At 43.9% G+C, this 23,181-nt stretch overlaps 1 protein-coding gene across 1 annotated transcript in view; it reads right to left on the reverse strand.

The window, feature by feature from the left end:
* The window catches only part of ADGRB2 (adhesion G protein-coupled receptor B2), a 145,472-nt gene extending 123,135 nt beyond the window's left edge, over positions 1–22,337 (reverse strand). Inside the window, exons 1-4 of the mRNA XM_069972977.1 lie at positions 22,146–22,337; positions 13,176–13,308; positions 12,201–12,287; positions 1,916–2,080 (exon numbers count right to left, since the gene is read on the reverse strand). Of these exons, the coding sequence (XP_069829078.1) occupies positions 1,916–2,080; positions 12,201–12,287; positions 13,176–13,308; positions 22,146–22,337 (577 nt within the window). The remainder of the gene's footprint in view (positions 1–1,915; positions 2,081–12,200; positions 12,288–13,175; positions 13,309–22,145) is intronic.
* Between the last annotated feature and the right edge of the window lie 844 nt (positions 22,338–23,181).

Here is a 23,181-nt window from a genome sequence, read left to right on the forward strand (position 1 = left end):
AACCATATCTCAGTCTGCTCAGCTGCTCCATCTCTCTAACCTGCTGCCTGCAGATTGGACTGGTTCAGTTTTAGGTTGAATATCCTAATGGGAGAAATATTATTCCATGCTCATTATTTGCTTTTATTAAAGTAGAAATTTGCAACAAAAGAGAAACAATCTAAAGGAAACTTGTTACTTGGTTATTATATTTATTTGTCAGTAGAGCTGGACGTAATAATAGTGCATGAGAAGGCAGCTTGCTGGCACAATTCAATGGCAATTGTTTGCTTTTTTCCATAACTAGTTCAATAAAAAAAAAAAAGAAAAGAAAAAACTTCCATTTGTACCCTAGGTACTGTGTAGTAACTAGAGACTTTTACATATTTCACTTTGTAGCATTCATTTCATTATTACAGGCAGAATTACAATGAAACATAACACCTATACGTAGATGACACAGAATACATCATTCACAGTAGGAGATGATCAGAGCTCAGCCATTCCTTCCTGTAGAGTGACCTCTGTGCAGGTCACAGAGCATGCCTAGAAAACTCTCCCATATAAGTCAATGAACATCTCCTATTCACAGGTTCCTATAGTCCATATGAGCTTCTGTAAAGCATCTCTCTAAATGTTTTTAAGAGCAACTTTGGCAAGATGGCTGCCCCATCATCATAAAATAAAGAAAGAAAAGTAATGCATCATTATCTGGTTTTAACTAGTTAAAGGGATACTCCAGAAAAAAAAAAACTTAACTGGGGCTGGAAATTATTTGGTGTCAGATATGTAAATTACTTCTTAAAAAAAAAAAAAAACCTTCAGTACTTATCAGCTGCTGTGTGCCCTACAGAAAGTGGAGTTTTTGTGTCAGACTGAAAAGAATACATCACTTCCTGCATACATACAGCAGCTGATAAGTACTGGAAGACTAGATTTTTTTTTAACTGAAGTCATTTACAAATGTGTATAACTTTCAGACACCAGTTGATTTAAAGTCATGAACGGAAAAAAAGCCAGCTTACCCCATCCACCGAGCTTCACAGCACGGGCTCACACTCCAACAGGTGTCCTGAGTAGATGCGGAAAAGAAACGAGTCCAGCTCCCGGCAAGGTGGAATCAAGTGCGTTGTTTATTGTATCTCTGTCACCGCACACACGTGCGGCATGCCCCCAACTGAAGCCTACGCGTTTCGGCTGCTACACCGCAGCCTTAATCATGGCCATGATTAAGGCTGCGGTGTAGCAGCCGAAACGCGTAGGTGACGGAGATACAATAAACAACGCACTTGATTCCACCTTGCCGGGAGCTGGACTCGTTTCTTTTCTGCACCAGTTGATTTAAAGACAGTTTTCTTTCTCCGGAGTACCCTTTTAAAAATATAAGTGATACCGTCCCTTTAAGTAGTGCTTTTACCTGTAGAGCCTTAAAGGGGTTATCCAGCGCTACAAAAACATTGCCACTTTTCCCCCTCTCGTCTCTAGATTGGGTGGAGTTTCAAACTCAGTTCCACTGAAGTAAATGGAGCTTAATTACAAACCGCACCTGAACTGCAGACAAGAGAGGGGGAAAAGTGGCCATGTTTTTGTAGCGCTGGATAAACCCTTTAACAGCCTTTGATGCTCTAAAGTATCAAAACATAAAAGCAAAGTGATGGAAGAATAAGCAAGATGCTCTTTGATACTGATCAGTCAAGTCTGCAAGAATACCACAGTAGTAACGTCTACTGCAGGGGTAGCAAAGCTTTAGCTTTGGCTGTCCAGGTATGATGGGAGTTGTAGTTTTGCAACAGCTGGAGAACCAAGGTTCCCTACTTCTAGTCTATTGCCTTTCTGACTGGCTTTGTATATATACAGTATATTCAAAATTAGAGAAATTGACAAAATCCTCAAATTCTTTTTATGTATTTTGTAAAAGAAAAAATAATGTATATACCAGGGCAAGTAGCCGTGTTGTTGCAAGTCCGTGTCTCCCTCAATGGACCGCTGCACAACGTCCCGTATGGAGATGACACACAGGAGCGGGTGCGTACTTGAGTGCCTTGGCCACACGTCGTCGAGCAAACTCCCCATTGCGACCATCCTTCCGCAGCAGGGTCTCCTGAAAATGAAGGAAAACGCAGGGTTAACTCCCGGCAGTGACGCACATAACAGCTCTAATCCCGTCTTTGTGAAGTGTGACATTTGTAGATTAATAATAAGGTACATGGTTTAATCCTTTTTTTTTTATTCTGTATTACTTCACTAACCGCCACTGTGATAAAGCGTTTCGCCAGGGCCAACGATTTGTCGCTGGTAGACGCTATGGTGTGTCTATCTCAATTAGCGAGGCTGACATTCCGCTTCTCGGAACGGCCCCCAGAAAGTCGGAGCAGCCTTAGAGTGACAATCCCCCCAACCTTCCGAACAAATGTGCTGATTGGGAAGACCGGCGAAGAGTTTGCCAAGGGGGAGACAATGGCGAAATCCCCTCCTTCCGTGGGTGGAATACATTCATTTTCCAAGAATAGAAATGTGCACACAAACAAACAAACACGCACACACACAAACAACACAAAGCTCTGACATAAGGGCATTATTAGCAGTCCCATAAATATTCATAGAAGCCGACTCCCTTTCTCTACTCAGATGCTTTCTGTCATAAGCGTCCTTGGACTTCATCAATCTCCGGCCGAATAGGAGAAGTGGACTCATAAATCAGAGGGGCCGGGACCACTTTGTGCTGGAATCACCAGCAAGAAAATGCTGAATAAATAAGTTTGGAGCCTGGAATAAATAGATTCTTTTCCTTCCCCTTGCAGTCAGCCTCATAGCCCTCCAGGAAAAGAGGTAAACACATAAATTCTACAAATGATTGGGAATAGAAGGACAGGCACATGGTAAGTGGGAGCAGGCGCGATTTAGATGGAGCGTTCCCAGTTGCGTCCCAATAAGCCACAAAAAAAGGTATTTCCCCTGTCTGCTTATCCGGGGAATAATGCAAGTGCCAAAAATAAAGTTGAAAACAAATAATGGGAGGGTGGAAGCCGGTGTGCCGCATCCCCGGGGTATTCAATGTGGCAGGCCATTTTTTAAAAAGGTAAAATGAGAGAGCATGGGAAGCTCGGAATCCCGGCGCGTCAATTCTCATGCAACTACTTCTTCGGCTACTCACGTATTGCCAGCTGCTTGAAGAGTGGCAAAAACAGAGCCACCTCAGTCCTCAGGTTGTGTGTGGTATTATAATTTAGCTTCATTCACTTCAATGGAATTGAACTGGAAAATCACACGAAAAATGGAACAAAGCCGCCATATTTTACTAAGCCGGGATAACCAAAGTGATATTGTCAACCCTCTTTAAGGGATTGTCCAGCGATAATCTATTTCTTTCAAATGAACTGGTATCAGAAACTTATATAGATTTGTAATTTACTTCTATTAAAAAATCTCAAGTCTTCCCATACTTATCAGCTGCTGTGTGTCCTGCAAGAAATGCTGTTTTATTTTCAGTCTGACACAGTGCTCTCTGCTGACATCTCTGGCCAAGACAGGAAATCTGTCTCGGTTTTTATGAATCCCCATAGAAAACCTTTTCTGCTCTGGACAGTTTCTGTCTCGGCCACAGATGTCAGAAGAGAGCACTGTGTCAGACTGAAAATAAAACAACATTTCCTGCAGGACATACAGCAGCTGATAAGTATGGGAAGACTTAAGATTTTTTTAATAGAAGTAAATAAAAAAATCTGTATAACTTTCTGACATCAGTTGACTTGAAAGAAAAAGATTTTCACTGGACAAACCCTTTAAGGAAGGTGCAGTTTTTGGCACCATCAGCTGCTGTTCTTGCTGTAGATTTCTAAAATAGCTTTGACCTGGTTCTTTAGGTGAAAAAGGCTTTTACTCATCAGTGGACACGTGTCTCCAAGGTGGGGCTGCTCAGTCTTTGAGACTCCTCTCCCTGCCTCGGTTCGGCACCATAATGCCCCCCTCCACCTATGTGACGTAGCCAGGGGCATCCAAATGCAGCAAGAACCAAAAGGGACATAAATATACTGTGCTGTAATAGGGATCCTGAATTATTAGAGAGAGGGCCTGCTCTGTTCTGTATACTCATCCCTTCATCAAAGTACAGAATGGTTGCAGGATCCGTCCTGTATTTTACAAAGTGCATTGATTTAAACAGGAATATTCATTTCTCAATTACTATTCCTTCCTTTCAATGCCACAAAGGAAGATGCTGCCCTAGGCTGTATCCATGTTTTCCCAGAATCCCCACTTCTGCAGCCACTAGTAATCAAATGCCGCACACTCAGGTTCAGACGCATGCTCAAGTTGCACAGGAAAAATCCATGGCATACCCCTTTAATACATTTGTTTATAAATCCTGCATATCCTGTCTGACCCTAGTCCAATGACATGGCTGCATTTCCTCCATCTGGTAACATAAATCTACTTTTTAAAACCCAGTTACAAAAAATGAAAAAAAAAAAAAAAATTCCAATAGTTTCTCTTATTCATTATTACCATACCTTGATGTACCAGTATTAGGCTTTCTAAAAGATGTCCCAGTTTTACCTATCGAACAAGTAGTATGCTTCCCAGCCCTTCTATTCAGCATAAATCTCTTATGTTTCTTATCAGAATGTTCATCTCACGGTATGGATGAAAGGACTCCCATTGGTGTCATGTACATTCTATAACATGAAACACTTGGTGGTTGGAAGGAGGTGACATTCGGTGTGAGTAATGAAGTGTCCTCCCGGTGGTCTCACCAAGAAGGCGGTGGACCTTTATTCTCTTCTAGGTCCCTGGACAGATCGGGATTTTCCTCAAGCATCGATGAGTATTGGACTTGTCTGCATGTTTCCTTTTATTTTATTACTGTTTTGCTCAATTTTGTATGTCCTTTTATTTATTTTTAAGTAATCTACCTTACTGATGGTTCACAATGATATCCTCCTCTAAGAATGTGTTCACAGCCGCACAGAGAACTTCCCATGGATTCCGCCTCTTGCCCCCGCTTGAATCTCTGCCGTTCCATAGACTCCATTCTATCTGCCATTTGCCGAAAGAGTTGACATGGCAATTTTTTGGGTGGACAGCGGAATCTGCCTAAGCATAGAATGGAGTCTATGGGACGGCAGAGATTCAAGCGGGAGAACGTGGGGGCAAATGATGGAGTCCGCGGGAGGTTCTCTGCGCAGATTCTGTAGTGTGAACAAACCCTAAGGAAATAACTCTTCACTCCCAGATTTCCTGCACCTTCTGTGTGCGCCTCAATAGAGGTCATATCTGTAGAGGGTCTGTCCTTTAATCCTTTCAACAGCTTAAAAAAAAACTGCAGACACATATGGCCCTGCTGACCTGTCTGTCCGATTTGTTCATTTGTTTTAAAGGGAGGCTATCAGCTGGTTATGTTGCTATAGCCCACAGGGCACTGAGGATGTAGGTGATTTTCTTACCTTGATCCTCAACCCCATTTTTGGGAATTGTGTAATTTATTAGATATGTAAATTAGACTGTTTGGTGCACTAGGGGCGGGACTACCCCCCTCAGTGCACAGATCTGCCCCTACTGGCCTGCCCTCCTAATAAATAAATATTGGGGCGGAGCTCTGCAGTGACATCGTTATTATTAATTCTGTGCTTTGTGGTCTCAAACATCTCCTTATATCTTCAACTAAGACTTTCTAAAGCTAAGCTTCCTGTATTTCCTCTACCAACTGGCCTAAGTCTGATATTTTCATCTCTGTGTATGTCGCTATCCTAAAAAGACGTCACTTTTATTTAGAGAGAAATTGATGCCTGTCTGATCTACTAAATTGAGGGAAATAGCACTATATGTGCATTTCCCATAATTAGTGTATATTAAGAATTTGTCTAACTTTGCTTATGTAATAACATATTAAAAAATAGATTGTGGCCAGAGTTCTCCTTTAATAGATATATTAAAGAGAATGGGGCCCAAAACTGTGGTACCCGACTAGTAACAGTGACACACTTTGTTTCTTATCACTGAGCCCGTTACCCACTTATTGGGCCTTTCCACGGCATGAAAAAAATTTAGCAGATGGGCTGCATGAACGATCTTTGTATTGCTCGTGCAGCCCTGGAAACTGACAGCACAAATATGTGATCCGGAATCTGGCTCTCTGGTCCTTGTGTCTTCAGGCCCACCTCCTCCAGGCTGTTAATAATTTTGGAGGAGGTGGGGCCTGAAGTTATTGCTGCGCATGGAGGACAGGAGAACCAGATCACAAACAGCGTGGCTGGTAAGTATAGACTGCTGCTTGTGATCTGTAAACTGACTGATATAATGATATATACATATCCTACAGTATATACATACCCAAGCTGTCAGTTTCCCTTTATCTTTCTTGACTGAACAAACCCCTGTTTACACAGGAAGCAGGCTCAGGAGATGCGATCAGCTGATAATAGGGTGTCACGTGTAAAAGGACCATAACCCTGCTCAGAGCTCAGCTGACTGTCAGCCAAGCATGGTGAGGTATTCCAGCCTACAGCAGATCAGGAGCTTGGGAAAGCCTCTCTTACACTTTTTTATTGGAGAATAAAAGCATTTTTCTATGTTCTGCAAGCACAAGCAGGTTTATGAGATGTACCATGTGTCTTCTTACTCTAACAGCTATCTAATGGCGTCAGCAGTTGGAAATGGGAATTACAGCTGACAGATTCAATTAAAAGACTGTATAACCCCCCTCCCCTCCCCCCCCATTGGCAAAGGTTGAAGAGTCCACCAAAAAGGTACTTAGGGTCCAACCAAGGCAGGCATCACATACAGCATTGTATGACCAGCATTTAGGCTACTCTCAATTCCACATGGGCTGACCACACACTTCTATGGCACCAAACGTCACATCTCAGGCTGGTCTCTCCACCAGCTCCCGGCCCCTCCCGGGCTCACACCATCCCAGTTTTCCCTCTCCTATGAACTGGCAACAACTTGTATTGGAGTTTGTCCCCAAACATTGCAGCCTGTCATCCGAGGACAGAAGAGCAACCACCCACACGCAGGGCTGTGGGTGGTTGTTCTGCATTCTAGTATCAACCACCCACACACAGCAACATTTAAACAATAAAACAATTCTTCGTATTTCCCTACTGAGCAAACTCACAGTTACTAGCCAGTCTGTGTAAATGCACATACATCCTGTTTTATTTAAGAAGGGGGCGAGACATTAGCCAGCCCCCCATACAAATGCTGAATAGCTAGAAGAGCGTATAACAGCAGGAACAGTCCGTAAAAAGTTTGCTGTTGTCTTTCACCATAGATACACCTAAAACTGTACAGAAGTTAAAGCTATTGCAACATTGTTCATTTCTAATTTTAAAGGGGTACTCCGGAGAAAAACTTTTAAATCAACTGGTGTCAGAAAGCTCTATAGATTTGTAATTTACTTCTATTTCAGAATCTCCAGTCTTCCAGTACTTATCAGCTGCTGTATGTCTTGCAGGAAGTGGTATTTACTTTTCAGTCTGACACAGTGCTCTCTGCTGCCACCTTTGTCAGGAAGTGTCCAGAGCAGTAGCACATCCCCATAGAAAACCGCTCCTGCTTTTGACAGTTCCTGACATGGACACCTGACATGCTGCCACCTCTGTCCATGGCAGGAACTGTCAAGAGCAGGAGAGGTTTTCTATGGGGATTTGCTGCTGCTCTGGACAGTTCCTGACATGGACAGGGGCGGCAGCAGAGGGCACCGTGTCAGAATGAAAAGAATACACTTCCTGCAGGACATACAGCAGCTGATAAGTACTGGAAGACTGGAGATTTTTAAATAGAAGTAAATTACAGATCTATAGAACTTTCTGAAACCAGTTTAAAAGAAAAAGATTTTCGTCAGAGTACCCCTAATCACTTGACTACTGGGACCAACTCTCTGTCACTAGTATTTCTCAATCTCTACAACTGCTTCTCGCATTACAACCACAAGGTAGCATCATATCCACCATCGCAATACACAAGCACATTAACACCCTCATCTGTAGTCACCAATAACACTAGCGACTTACTATTTATTCGAGGTATGTTCCCACAATGCAAATCAGCTGGGCATCTTCTTTAACTCATCTACAACTAATCCCCTGAGGATCTGTACCATGTGAGCATAGCCCAAAGGATTTCTGCATAGAATCTGCAATCTTGCAGATCGCAGTCCTTCCCATGGTAAGATCATGGCTCCTGTGGTATGATAACTGAAATGTGAGCACATGACCTTTAGTTTTGTGGGTTAGGAAAACCAACATGGCTTATATAATATAATGAGAGATCTGACCTGAGCATGTTTCCACTTCATGTTCCATCAGCAGGCAAAAGGTCAGCAGCTCATTTCTGGATTGTTAAATGCTAAACTGTACCAGGGCTGTGTGGTCTTGGGTAATTACACCCCGGTTGGCGCCTGTTATTACATCGCCTGGATTCTTGTCACTCATCCCTTTAACTCCTGTCATAGCACCATGTCAGTCCATAATTTTAACCCCCCCCCCCCCCATTTTATTTTTTTTATTTTATTTTATTTTTTTCTTTACAGGTTTAGCATTTGACATGTAAGTCTTGCTTTAATTGGGATATTATACTGAGATGCTAGAAAAATCAATAGATATTTGCCTTTTGAATGAATTTTATGTAGTCAAACCAAATGATCCCTGAATATTTAAAGGGGTTGGCCACTTTATAGTAAAATAGTTCAGTGTACAGTATTAGTAAGTGTACTCACTGTATATACTGACAGCTGCTCCCTGTGTACCTCAAAAAGCTAAAATCAGACTCCTCTCCTCCAGGCTGTGCTGCCCTGCTCTGTGGTGAGTCTGTCCATAAGATAAAGTAGCATGTGACCATTCTTCCCCCCCCCCCCCCACAGTGCCCACAGCTAAGGATGTATATGTCTATGAAGAAAACTGCCGGTGGGGTATGGTCACATGCTCCTCAATGTCGGCCATCTTATGGGCAGACTCACCACAGAACAGGGCAGCTCAGCCTGGAGGAGAGGAGTCTGGTTTTAGCTCTATGAGGTACACAGGGAGCTGCTGTCAGTATGTGGTGTCCCACCATGGGTGTTGCTATTGGTTATACCCTTTGTAAAAGCCTGTACATTTTGAGTGTAAGTGGTGATGTAGTAGTACCAGAGTTTTGCCACAAGGTGTCGTTATTGCCAGTATGTATAGTCAGTTATTGCACGGCTGTAGTACGTAAGGGGTTATTGTTTGTTTGTGTGTCACATAGATCTGTATGCCAATGAGAGTTCTTTCCTCTTCCCACCTATCATCTCTCTCTTTACTTTTCACATACGCATTCCTCACCCACTTACAGCACACCTTACAGGGGCTGTAGGAAGGAAGTCACATGGGTAGAGGAAGTATAGGGTCTTTTTTCGTTAGACTCCTTAGAGGAAGGACACAAGCCAGAATTCTCTGTACAGCTGTCCAGTTGGGCCCTGGTCCCTGCCAGGTTCCCAGTCTTAGTTGTGCGATCTAGACGTAGACCAGAGCACATGCAGCAACCTACAGTTTCTTCTCAAGTAACTCCACTCGACACTATGCAGTGTTTAACCTTCACTAAAGACAGGATACTATCCATGAGAAAGTAAAGGGACTGATTCAGATAGAGCAAAGTTGCTAGAAGCCTATGAACTTTATCTCGCAGCGTGGGTGTAAGCAGGGGCTTGTGTCACCCTCTAGGATGGGTCCCCCGACACTGGTAGGGCAATAGGTGGTGCAAAGACCAAAGAGTCAAAACATAAGTATTCTCTCTCTTCTCAAGTATTCTTCTATTTCTACCTCCCAAATCCCGGCAGTTAATAGTTAAAGAACATAGGGAGAGATTTATCAAACTGGTGTAAAGTAGAATTCTCTTAGTTACCCCTAGCAACCAATCAGATCCCACCTTTCATTCCTCACAGACTCTTTTGAAAATGAAAGGTGGAATCTGATTGGTTGCTAGGAGCAACTAAGACAATTCTACTTTACACAAGTTTTAAAAATCTCCCCCATAGTTTTAATCTGTGTTCCTCCATTGAGATCTGTTTAAAGGGGTACTCTGGTAAAAAGTTATTTTTCTTTTAAATCAAATGGTGTTAGAAAGTTATACAAAGTCAAAGTCTGACACAGTGCTCTCTGCTGCCTCCTCTGTGACACAAACTGTCCAAAGCAGTAGAGATTTTCTATGGGGATTTGCTGCTGCTCTGGACAATTCGTGTCACTGACAGAGATGGCAGCAGAGAGCACTGTGTGAAACTGGAAACTATACACCACTTCTTTCAGGACATGCAGCAGCTGATAAGTACTGGATGATTTGCAATTTTTTTTTTTTTTTTTTTTTTTTAATAGACGTCATTTACAAATCTGTATAACTTTCTGACACCAGTTCATTTGAGTTCCCCTTTAACAGTTAGTTCTGTTATGTAGTGTTTATTTACATGAAAAGTTCCATAACTTTGGGGCTGTATTGGCTTATGAGGAGTTACAGCCTCTATTACACTCAGGGCTGCCTGCACAGTTCTTCTGGTTGTCATTGGAAACAGTGTAAAAGTATATTCTCATAGACATCCCTAAAAGCTCAGCTGAGCTTTTATAACGTGGTAAAGCAGTTATTTGTTCCTACATTAGATTACTGTACAGTACATTGCCTGACGTAAAGACATCACTTTTCAGAATGCAAATCATCAATATATGCTTTGTGCAAACACTTAGCCGGCAAGGAAAGCAAAGGCTTTATAATACAGACTGTCGTAGGGTCATTATTATATCAGCTAAATTTACCTGTGCCAGTAGATTAATGCTTCACGTAAACGAATAAGTTGTGTCAGCGTATGATATAAACTAACTATCTAATGCTCGCACTTCTAAGGCTTTGTTCACATCTGCGGTGGAGGCTCCATTCACAGCAAAATCCGTTTATATAACTGGAATTTTTTTTATTTGTCCAGAATCCTTACTGGACTGGACACCATACTGAAACTAAGGGCCCTATTACAGGGAACGATAATCGTCCGATTTGGCTAATTATTGCTCCATGTAACAGAGAGAATTATCAGCCGATGAAACGATCATTGGCTAATCTTTTCTTAAGGTCCAAATGTTAAAATATAGGGTGTTAGGCGCACATTGCTATGATTGTGGTATAAATCAATAAAGTATTAACTAACCTTACCACGTTCCCCAGTGTCCTCAGGGGCCTTCCCTTGTCTCTGCAGCTCTGCTTCTGCTCCCTTCTGTTCTGGTCTCTGCACTGACAGGCCCCAGATGCTCAGCCAATCACTAGGCGAGACAGGCAACGACCAGTGATTGGCTGAACAGCCGCCGATGCAGAGACCGGAATAGAAGGCAGAGCTGCTGAGACCAGGGAAGGCCCAAGGACACCGGGGAAGGCCCAAGGACTCCAGGCAAGGCCCAAGGACACCAGAGGACACAAGGGAATGGGGTAAGGTAAGTTAATACTTTATTATTTTACACTAATGGCAATGGCTGCATGGACATGGCTAACAATGTCCATGCAGCCCTTGCTGCCCAATAGACAGCCCATGTAATTGCTCAGTAAATGAGCCCCGATCTAGCAGATCAGTGCTCGTTTACAGTTTATGATCGAGCCGTCTAATAGGCCGCTTAGCCAGTGAGTGATTGGGATGGGAAGCCGCTCCAGTCACTGATTGGCTGAGTGAGTAGTCCATCAGCCAGGACAGGCCTTTTCCCTCCGAGTCGTGACATCATCACAACTCGGGGGAATATGCCTTCCAGCTGGGCCCCTGAGGTTGGTCCTGCCGATCACGGTCAGCACAGGGAGAGGTAAGTTTCCATTTGTAATCAATTTCCCCCTTGCCCCATTTTAGAAATCCCCAGACTTCTCCATTATGCTCAATTTAGCAAGAAAAACTAAGTAAAATACTGTTGGAGAAAGCACAACAAAATGTTTTTTTTTTATGGGCCGAAAGGATGACGGTGATGGCCCTTGTATTCTAGTGATGGCTTTTGGATTTCCTATTGTCTTCAATCTTTCATGTATTATTACCTTTAATATGATTCAATGACTGCCGATCGGCAAAAAGTCAAATCCCATTCTACATTGGTAAAACCTATCCAAAAAACCCTCTCTAGCTAGAGATCTATTTCACACCTCATTAAATTGCATACAACATACGCTGCTTTTAGTGATTTATAAAACTACTTTGCCTTTGTGATAGTTGTACAAAGTTGTAATAAAGCGAAGATTTGTAGGTCTCCTCTCACCTGTCTGTGCCATGTAGACAGCAGGCTCATCAGCAGATCGTGGCCTCTGGGTTTTGACCTTCTGATTCTCTTCCTGTTCATCTTCACCTTAAAAAAGGGAAAAAGGTCATTGACTAAAAACTCTATAGAATGCTTTAATATACATACAAAACTTGGACTGGATAGGAAATACATTTATAAAATCATAGGAATTGAAATATCTAATGTAATTGCACTTGGCAATTTTTGCATCTTATGAATATAGATAACTTTTAATAGAAAATCAAAATGAAGGAACCTACCAAACTAGTGACCTTGAATAAAAAGTAATTGCCCCTTACTTATTTAAGCAATGAAGTAAGATACTTTAATAGATAATGGATTCAGCTGATTGAAGATAACCAGACATCCTTATAGCTAGCCTGGATTCATCAAATCCTCTCTACACACCGCACTAGCCATGAGAGTGACCCCATAGAGTCTACAAAGACGCTGTACTATGGTTGAAGGAAACTCCACATAAGATGAGAAAAAAACTGTAGAAGTACTTAAAGTGTCACTGTTGTTTAATTATTATTTTTTTTATAGCAGAAATCAATAGTACAGGCAATTTTAAGAAACTTTGCAATTGGGTTTATTAGCCGAAAAATGCATTTTAATCATGAAGAAGCAGTTTGAAGCTCTCCCCCCTGTCTTTATGGTTCTCTTATGGAGAGGGGAGGGAGATGAGGCACCAAAACAAGACAACAAAGAGTTAATTTACAGCTATATCACTGGGCTATCTCCTCTGAAGTCAGCACTGATCTCTCTGACCTCTGAATACCTTTCACACAGCTCCCACTGTGTAATAATTTGTTCTCTGCTCTCTGTTGGTGACTAATTATCGCAAGGATAGAGTATGAACTGAAATATAACAATATTTAGTGTTAAGGGGTTATCCAGCCTTGTAAATTCATGGGCTATCTTCAGAGTAGGCGATTAATATTAGATCAGTACAGACTTCTAGAAGCTTCTGGAACTGTAAGAATGATTTAGAAACTTCTAGAACTGTCCAGAATTTTCTAGAACTTTCTGGGGCTGTGTAGAAGTGTTTAGAATTTTCTGGCCTCCTTTGATTCTCCCATTCTACCTGTAGGAGCAATGGTGAGAGGTAACAGCTTGTTCACACTTGTGTTGCTTGGGGGTAGCTTTCTCCGTCAGTGGTGCCTGCAGGTTTTTTTTTTTTTTCGGGGGGGTTGGTCTTTTGACATTGGGGTTACAGGACAATTCTGTGGCCCCCTTTCCTGCTTACACACGCTTTGTGGGGTTTGCGTCCACTGACCGGCACAATGTTGTTTGGTTAGGGACACATGTGTATCAGAGACCTGCAAGCGGTACATGAGGCAATATGGTTGGATCAAATAATCAAACTAATTCTGATGTAGCTGAACAAGCTTTCGTGTCAACCATGGGTGCGATGGGCAGCCATTTCTGTTCTTTAGGCTTGTGCATATTTTAGAATTTTCTGTTACTGCCCCGTAAGTGCAGATAGCAGCAGTGGTGGACATACTGCACGGCTGCACAGGGGCTCAGAGAAGGAAAGGTGCCCACCGCTGTGATCTTCAGCCCGTTCACTGTAGTTCAGGGTGAGCAGTGGTTCACGGCTTCCTAAGCAATCACAAGGATGAAAACTATCCACACCTAGTTCAGATTAAATCATTTTAAAACTATACATAATTGGTACTAACATGCCTGTAACACCCCAAAATAAGGGCATCATTGCTGTTTTGGGGAATCTTACCTTCCAAAAAAGGAATAAAAAATTATCAAAATGTTGTACTTTATATACCTAAAATGATAAAAACACAGCTTGCTCTAAAATTAACGAAAAAAAAAAAAAAAGGCCCTAAATACAGTAGCTATGGTGTCTAATGGTAGGGATTCAGCATGAACCCACAATGGACATCCTGAAGGGGCAACAACTTTTTCTTACCACTTCCCATGAAATAAAGCTCCCTGTTGTAGATGCAGTATTTAATAGGCTGAAAGGTGGTGCTATCCTTTATAATGCATAGGGTTAATATCATTCTAATTATTTTACAATGAAATGTTAATTGCAATAAAGAATCCAATTCGTATTCTGATAGCGACCAATATATTTATCGTTTTGCAACGCTGTCCATAAATTTCGCTAATAAGTCTGAGAATTTCAGTTTTATATATATATATATATATATATATATATATATATATATATATATTTTTTTATATATATATAACTTTGGGACCATAGGTCCAGATGATTGTTAGTATAAAGATTTATCACTGGTTTTACACCGCTCAGCAATAACTCTAAAACCACCTGCTTAATACTGTGTAGGTCTGCCAATGATTTGCTGTGGCGTTGACTCCATAAGACCTCTGATGGTGTCCTGTGGTATCTAGAAGCCAAGCATCAGTAGGTCCTTTAAAGTGATACTGCCACCCCAGTTTTCCTGTGTGCTGTTATTGGCACCATCAGTCACCATCACACTCATCACAGGGGAGCATGGTGGCTCAGTAGTCAGCAATGTAGCCTTAGGCCATGTTCACACTACGTATGAGACCGGCCGTTCCGTGACACGGCGGGGTCACGGAACGTCCGGTCTCTGCCCGGATCATCCCGGCCAGTACTTAAGTACCGGCCTGATGATCTTTCCCGCCGCAGGGTTCTGATGCGGGTGCATCAGTGTGCACTATGAAGCAAGCGGCCGGGGCCGCTCGCTTTATTGTGTGAACTGACAGGGTTTCCTACGGCCGCAACTCATTAAATTGCGGAAGCAGAAAACTGACATATCAGTTATTTGCAGCGCCACATGGGATCCCTGCCGGAGCGTATACGATGTGTATACGCTCCAGCCGGGATCCCATAGAAATGTCGACAACAACGGCCGTACTTTTATGTAGTTTGAACATAGCCTTACAGTGCTGGGGTCCTGGGTTCCATCATGGTCAACATCTGCAAAGAGTTTGTATGGGTTCCCTCCCACACCCAAAACATATAGTAAGTCAACTTAGAATGTGAGCCCTAACAGGAACCAAGCTATGTAAAGTGCTGCGAAATTGTCTGGCACTGTCTGTAACTGATGGTGCCAATAACAGCACTTTAAAGTGACTCTGTACCCACATTCTGCCACCTCCGTAACCGCTCGGATAACTGCTTTTAATCCAAGATCTGTCCTGGGGTCCGTTATTCCTAAAAAAACAACTTTTCAACTTTAAACTTGTCTCCCTGAGCTCAGCGATTGCTATGTTTTGTTGGTCTATTTTTCATTGCCTCTGTTAGCCAGAATCCTACTACACACTGATGAGGGGCAACTACCCCAAAACGGCCATCTGTGGATGGGTGCCTGCCTTGGTAAACCCTTGTCATGTCGCAATACTCGCCACAGAGTTAGACTTTGACGCAAAAAGGGGCCACCCTGGTATTTCCCTATTTATGTTCCAATACTTGCAACCGAGTGGTACTTAAGGGGCTATGTATCAGGGTGGTTTGGTGATCTCCCCACTGGGAGGCACCCCCTTGGCAATAGGCTTTCCTCTCCTGGAGGGATATCTGGCTATTCCTGTGTTTTGAGACTCGTAACTGAGGCTCCACAGACCCCTCTTTTGCATTTTAAAATTTGCAGCCCTGTGTCAAATTGGCGTGGCCTAAAGTGTCTGTGCCCTAGGCCTGTGACGCCTCTCCATCTCTCCTCCCCACCCTCTTCACCATAAGGCATTCCCAAGGCAGGATTTCTCCTATTTATCACTTGTCTGAACACTGCACAGGGGCCTTAACGATCCAGCACATCTGCAGTGTTCAGACAAGTGATGAATAGGAAAAATCCTTCCTGGGACATTCCTAATGGGGAGGAGGGCAGGGAGGAGGGACGGAGAGGAGGTGCAGGCATAGAGCACGGGTACTCTAGGCTACGCCAATTTGACATGGGGCTGCAAGTTTAAAAGTTGTTTTTTAGGACAATAACTGCATCATCTGCCGAATGGACCCCAGGACAGATCTTGGATTAAAGCAGCTATATAAAGGAACAAACGGTTTGGGGGGGAGGAGAAGATTGTGGGTAAAGAGTTGTTTTAAAGTGGACCTGTCAATAGCTTTTTGTTGACTAAAATAAAGGCAGAGTATAATAAGGCATCTTAACCTGAGTCAGGAGAAATAACGTTTATCGAAATCCATTGCTCCAGTGCCTAGATATAAGCTCTAGAAGTGTTATGCAAATTAGAAGATGAAGCCCATGTTGCATTCATCTATGCATCAAGCAGTCCAGCAATGTTCAACCCCTTCTCTCCTAACACTGCATGTATATCCCAGGCTGGGAAGGACTACTCTCTCTGGAGAGGGGTCGTCTCTACCTGGTAATCTGGTCCCATCCTCCCCCTGCTCACTGACATTGCACAGTAGGTGGGGGCAGGATAGCTGAGTGGTGTGAGTCTCTATGAGGGGCAGATGTAGATTTGGCTGGGCACAAGAAGAGTAAGCTTTGGCGCTCTTCCTCACCATACTGCTGTGTATTTGATATCTGAGCTGTCTATTGCATTGGAGTAAAGGACTAAATTGAAGAAAAGGCTAACTGCTCGCTGCCTGTCTCTATTGGTCATGAACCCCTATTTGAGTTATATTTCCTGATTCAGGGTAATACGCTAGATTGTACAGTGCCTTTATTTTAGTCAGCAAATAAAGCTGCTGACAGGTCCACTTTAAGTCCTGTAAGTTATGGGAATCCCCACATGATGCCAGGACCATAAGTTTCCTAGCAGAACATTGTCTCTAGAGCATCACACATCTATGCTACAGTAGCTTCTCTTCTTCTCATATTGCATCCTGCATCTCTGCAGCACAGAATATCGCCTATTTTTTACACTATATATCAATGTGTCAACCACATTTGTCACTTTCTTTCTAGTTTTCTTTTTTCATAGCTTTGACACATGGGACCAAGATATCTGTACCAAACTAGATATACATACATATACATAATACCCCCTAGAAATACAGAACTCCTCCATAACAACACTATACAAATACCTCTTACAAATCTCCATCAGCACTATACAAAAACCTCTTGTAGTACTAAACACCTCCCCAGCAGCACTAAACAGAACATCACCCCAGCAGGACTAAACGGAACACCGCCCCAGCAGGACTTTCCAGAAAACCACCCCAGCAGGACTGAACAGAACACCGCCCCAGCAGGACTAAACAGAACACCACCCCAGCAGGACTAAACGGAACACCGCCCCAGCAGGACTAAACAGAACACCTCCCCAGCAGGACTAAACAGAACACCTCCCCAGCAGGACTAAACAGATCATCACCCCAGCAGGACTAAACAGAACACCTCCCCAGCAGGACTAAACGGAACACCGCCCCAGCAGGACTAAACGGAACACCACCCCAGCAGGACTAAACAGAACACCGCACTAGCAGGACTAAACGGAACACCGCCCCAGCAGGACTAAACAGAACACCACCCCAGCAGGACTAAACGGAACACCGCCCCAGCAGGACTAAACAGAAAACCACCCCAGCAGGACTAAACAGAACACCGCCCCAGCAGGACTAAACAGAACACCTCCCCAGCAGGACTAAACAGATCATCACCCCAGCAGGACTAAACAGAACACCTCCCCAGCAGGACTAAACGGAACACCGCCCCAGCAGGACTAAACGGAACACCGCCCCAGCAGGACTAAACAGAACACCGCCCTAGCAGGACTAAACGGAACACCTCCCCAGCAGGACTAAACAGAACACCGCCCCAGCAGGACTAAACAGAACACCGCCCCAGCAGGACTAAACAGAACACCTCCCCAGCAGGACTAAACAGAAAACCACCCCAGCAGGACTAAACAGAACACCGCCCCAGCAGGACTAAACAGAACACCTCCCCAGCAGGACTAAACGGAACACCGCCCCAGCAGGACTAAACGGAACACCGCCCCAGCAGGACTAAACAGAACACCGCCCTAGCAGGACTAAACGGAACACCTCCCCAGCAGAACTAAACAGAACACCGCCCCAGCAGGACTAAACAGAACACCGCCCCAGCAGGACTAAACAGAACACCTCCCCAGCAGGACTAAACAGAACACCTCCCCAGCAGGACTAAACAGAACACCGCCCTAGCAGGACTAAACGGACCACCGCCCCAGCAGGACTAAACAGAACACCTCCCCAGCAGGACTAAACAGAACACCGCCCTAGCAGGACTAAACGGACCACCGCCCCAGCAGGACTAAACAGAACACCACTACAGTTGATCAAACATCGGAAAATCTTAGGTTTGATCGAACTCGAACATTTTCGAACGTGAAGCATTTGATTCCCGATGCCTTCCCGGTCCGTGGGAAAGGAGGAGACAGTCCGTGTAACGCCTGGAATTCCGGGATACAGCCTATTACCAATTACCTAACAGACTGGGAAGGCATCGGGAATCAAATGCTTCACGTTTGAAAATGTTCAAGTTCGATTTTTCGACCTAAGATTTTCTGATGTTTGATCATCTTTAAACACCACCCCAGCAGGACTAAACAAAACACCTTCCCAGCAGCACTAAATAGAAAATCACCCCAGCAGCACTAAACAGAACACCACCTCAGCAGGACTAAACAGAACTGCATCCTAGCAGGACTAAACAGAACACCGCCCCAGCAGCATTAAACAAAACACCGCCCCAGCAGGACTAAACAAAACACCGCCCCAGCAGCACTAAACAAAACACCGCCCCAGCAGGACTAAATAGAACACATCCCCAGCAAGTTTAAACAGAACACCACCCCAGTAGGACTAAATAGAGGACTGGCCCAGCAGGACTAAATAGAGGACCAGCCCAGCAGAACTAAAGAGAACACCGCCCCAGCAGGACTAAACAGAACACTGCCCCAGCAGGACTAAAGAGAACACTGCCCCAGCAGGACTAAACAGAACACATCCCCAGCAGGACTAAACACAACACCTCCCCAGTAGCATTAAACAGAACACCTTCCCATCAGCACTAAACAAAACATCACCCCAGCAGGACTAAACATAACACATCCCCAGCAGGACTAAACAGAACACCACCCCAGCAGGGCTAAACAGAACACCACCCCAGCAGGACTAAACAGAACACCGCCCCAGCAGGACTAAACAGAACACATCCCCAGCAGGACTAAACAGAACACCGCCCCAGCAGGACTAAACAGAACACATCCCCAGCAGGACTAAACAGAACACCTCCCCAGTAGCATTAAGCAGAACACCTCCCCATCAGCACTAAACATAACATCACCCCAGCAGGACTAAACAAAACACCTCCCAATCAGAACTAAACAAAACACCACCCCAGCAGGACTAAACAGAACACCGCCCCAGCAGGACTAAACAGAACACCGCCCCAGCAGGACCAAACAGAATACCGCACCAGCAGGACTAAACAGAACACATCCCAATCAGAACTAAACAAAACACCACCCCAGCAGGACTAAACAGAACACCTCCCTAGCGGCACTAAACAGAACCCCGCCACAGCAGGACTAAACAGAACATCACCCCAGCAGCACTAAGCAGAACACCGCCCCAGCAGCACTAAGCAGAACACCGCCCCAGCAGCACTAAACAGAACACCGCCCCAGCAGGACTAAACGGAACACCGCCCCAGCAGCACTAAGCAGAACAACCCACCAGCACTAAACAGAACACCGCCCCAGCAGCACTAAACAGAACAACCCAGCAGGACTAAACAGAACACTGCCCCAGCAGGACTAAACAGAACACGCCCCACCAGATGTTCTCCTGGATCAGACCACATGGGTTATATTTTGAATTCCCATAGAAAACCTCTCCTTCTCTAGAGAGTTCCTGTCTCGGTCAGAGATGTCAGCAGACAGCACTGTGTCAGACTAAATATAAAAAAAACACTTCCTGCAGGACATACAGCAGCTGATAAGTATGGGAAGACTTGAGATTTTTAATAGAAGTAAATTACAAATCTATATAACTTTCTGACACCAGTTGATTTGAAAGAAAAAGATTTTCGCAAGAAAATTTTTAGCAAAAAACGGCTGAAAAAAAAACTGATGCATTTGTGTGCATTCGCTTAGATCCGTTTGTCTTCCATTGACTTCCATTATTAAAAAAAACGATCAAAACAGATCTTTTTCTTTTTAAGTACACAAAAATGTAGTCAACCTCATTTTTGTATCTATTTTGCTCCGTTTTTTTTTCTTCTTTTTAATGGAAGTCAATAGAAAAATGGATCTGAATGGATGCACACAAATGCATCCATTTTTTTCACAGTTTTTTTTAGAATAGAGATGAGCGAACCTGGAGCGTGCTCGAGTCCATCCGAACCCGAACTTTCGGCATTTGATTAGCGGTGGCTGCTGAAGTTGGATAAAGCCCTAAGGCTATGTGGAAAACATGGATATAGTCATTGGCTGTATCCATGTTTTCCAGACAACCTTAGAGCTTTATCCAAGTTCAGCAGCCACCGCTAATCAAATGCCGAAAGTTCGGGTTCGGATCGACTCAAACCCGAACCCGGTGCGCTCATCTCTAGTAAAGAACACTCAAAAATCACTGCCCAAGTAGAACTGCTAGACTATGGTGAACTTCTACAGCCAGCTGGTCACCGACTACCACAATGCCGTACATTGTCCACACAGCCCACTTCTTTACATATACTTGTATATTTGCAGGTTTTATACAGCAGGCCTTTAAAGAACTTTTTTTTTTTTTTTACCCGGTTTGACACCTTTAAGAAGCTATTCTAACCAGCTCTCTATTTCCCAAATAGAAATGCTGAATAAGGGAGTTTGCCATCATATGAAAAACAATGATCATTTGGAAAGCTTTCACCTTTAATAGCGCCTATGAGCGACAGCACACGGCTTGCTGAGCCCGGCACCATAGAGTACAGCTGCCCCCTCCTGGATAAATACTAATTAGCTAAAAGATGCAAAAAATAAAGAACGCAATTCATGTACCTCACTTTAAATTCTAGTCTTCAACGTACAGCCTTCAAGACAGGGCCCTAGATGTATGTTTTCTGGTGCAAAACATGAATCATTTCCCCTTCTGGGTATAATGCCTGTGTGATTAAATATGCATGGTACGTCTTCCACTGGGAAGATGAAGCTAAAACCACGCTGCTCGGGATCCGTATGAGTTTGAGATTTTTGTCTGTACTGAGGTGAAATACATCTTTTCACCTTAGGTACTGTCAAGGACAGAAATTGAGTGCACAGAGCACAGACAATGAGGAATAGCTTTTAAACTGGTATATAAAGGAAAAGAGTGATGCTGTCCATAACTACCAAATTGGACTATAAAGGTCATCTTATCAGAAGAGTTAAGAAGCTAAAACTAAGGAACTTGCTATGCAAAGCATTAAAGGAAAAGTGCCACCGAATTAAATAAAGTCTTAAAGCTTCCTAAACTTACCTATTCTCATGCCCCAAAACAGCCACTGGTGACTTACTGCTCTTCCAGCTGCAAAGTCACGTACCCGGCTGAGTGACTGCCCGCTCAACCAATCCGTAACTGGGACAACACACCATCCCAGTCACTGACTGGCTGAGCAAGCAATCGCTCGCCCAGGCCATGACATTGCAGTTGGCCGTGACATCTGGAAACAACATATGTGCAGAGGATCCTATGAGTCCTGTAGGTAGTGTAGCCTCCATGTATTGTAATTGTTTACCAGGTATATCTCACATATGTTCAACTGGATTGAGATCTGAGGAATTTGGAGGTCAAGTCATCACCTTAAACTATTTGTCACGCTCCTCAAACTTTGCTTGCATTATTTTGTTGGAAGAGGTCACTGCCTTTAGAGAATACTGTTAATAATGGGGCAATCCAGGAGTATACTTTGTCTAGGTGGTTTAGGTAGGTGGTATGTTTTAAAATAAGGCTTAGAATATTGCCCAGAGCATCACACTGGCTCCCCCAGCTAGCCTTCTCACCCATAGGGCAATCTTTTGTATCTTCTCTCCAGGTAAGTCCAGACCAGAGCTGTCTTTCCCATTGGGCAGGGTAGGCGGCTGCCCGGGGGCAAATGACTCATAGGGGGCTCCCCTACGCTCTGTACTGACTGTGAAACACTGACTCTGACAAAGAAGCGATGAGCAATTTGCTACTCTGTCTGTCAATGTCATTTCCCCTTGTAAGAACAGGGCCAAGGACCGCACTGCAGGGAGCTGTCTCCCCCCCCCCCCCCCCCTTCTAGTGGCTGCTCTTCACAAATCCCTGCTGAGAGGCTGACGGACCAACGCACCCCATGCGAGAAAGGAATAGGATGGCATCGGATGTGGCTGGGAAGGGAGGAGGAGTCGCGAAATGGGGATGGTTTGGTCAGTGGGGCGGTGCATTTCACGGCTGTGCCCAAGGGCTCTGCTGGGGCCTCACCAACAAACACATGCTTCTGTCCAATGCCAGATACTGCCATGTAGTGCACATAATATCCCACAGCAGTGCCAAATCAGCACCATAGTCCATAAATAAATACTGCTCCACCTGTAGTAAACCAATACTGCAGAGCAGTAATAAATAATTTTCTACTAGTAACAAACCAAAACCATAGTGCAGCAGAAAAAAAAAAAACACCTTTAGTAACCCAACACTGCATGCATAAATAAATACTGTGCCATCTGTAGTAAACGAAAACCATGTGGCAGCAGCAAATATTGTTCCCCTTTAGTAAACTAACACCTCAATGCAGAATAAATATTGTTCCACCTATGGTAAACCAACACTACAGCAGTGTACTACATCCAACAATAAATAATTCTTTACCAGTGACAAACCAAAACCATAGTGCTACAAAAAATGCCTCTACCTGTATAACCGAACATAACACTGCTCCAATATACTCTGCTCCACCTGTATAACCCAACACCACACCGAACCAATACATACTGTTCCACCTATATAACCCAACATCACACTTCACTAAAACATACTGCTCTACCAGTCAACCAGCACCACAGTGCAGCACACCTG

This window comes from Dendropsophus ebraccatus, chromosome 5 (genome assembly GCF_027789765.1).
Source record: "Dendropsophus ebraccatus isolate aDenEbr1 chromosome 5, aDenEbr1.pat, whole genome shotgun sequence".
Lineage (NCBI taxonomy): Eukaryota > Metazoa > Chordata > Amphibia > Anura > Hylidae > Dendropsophus > Dendropsophus ebraccatus.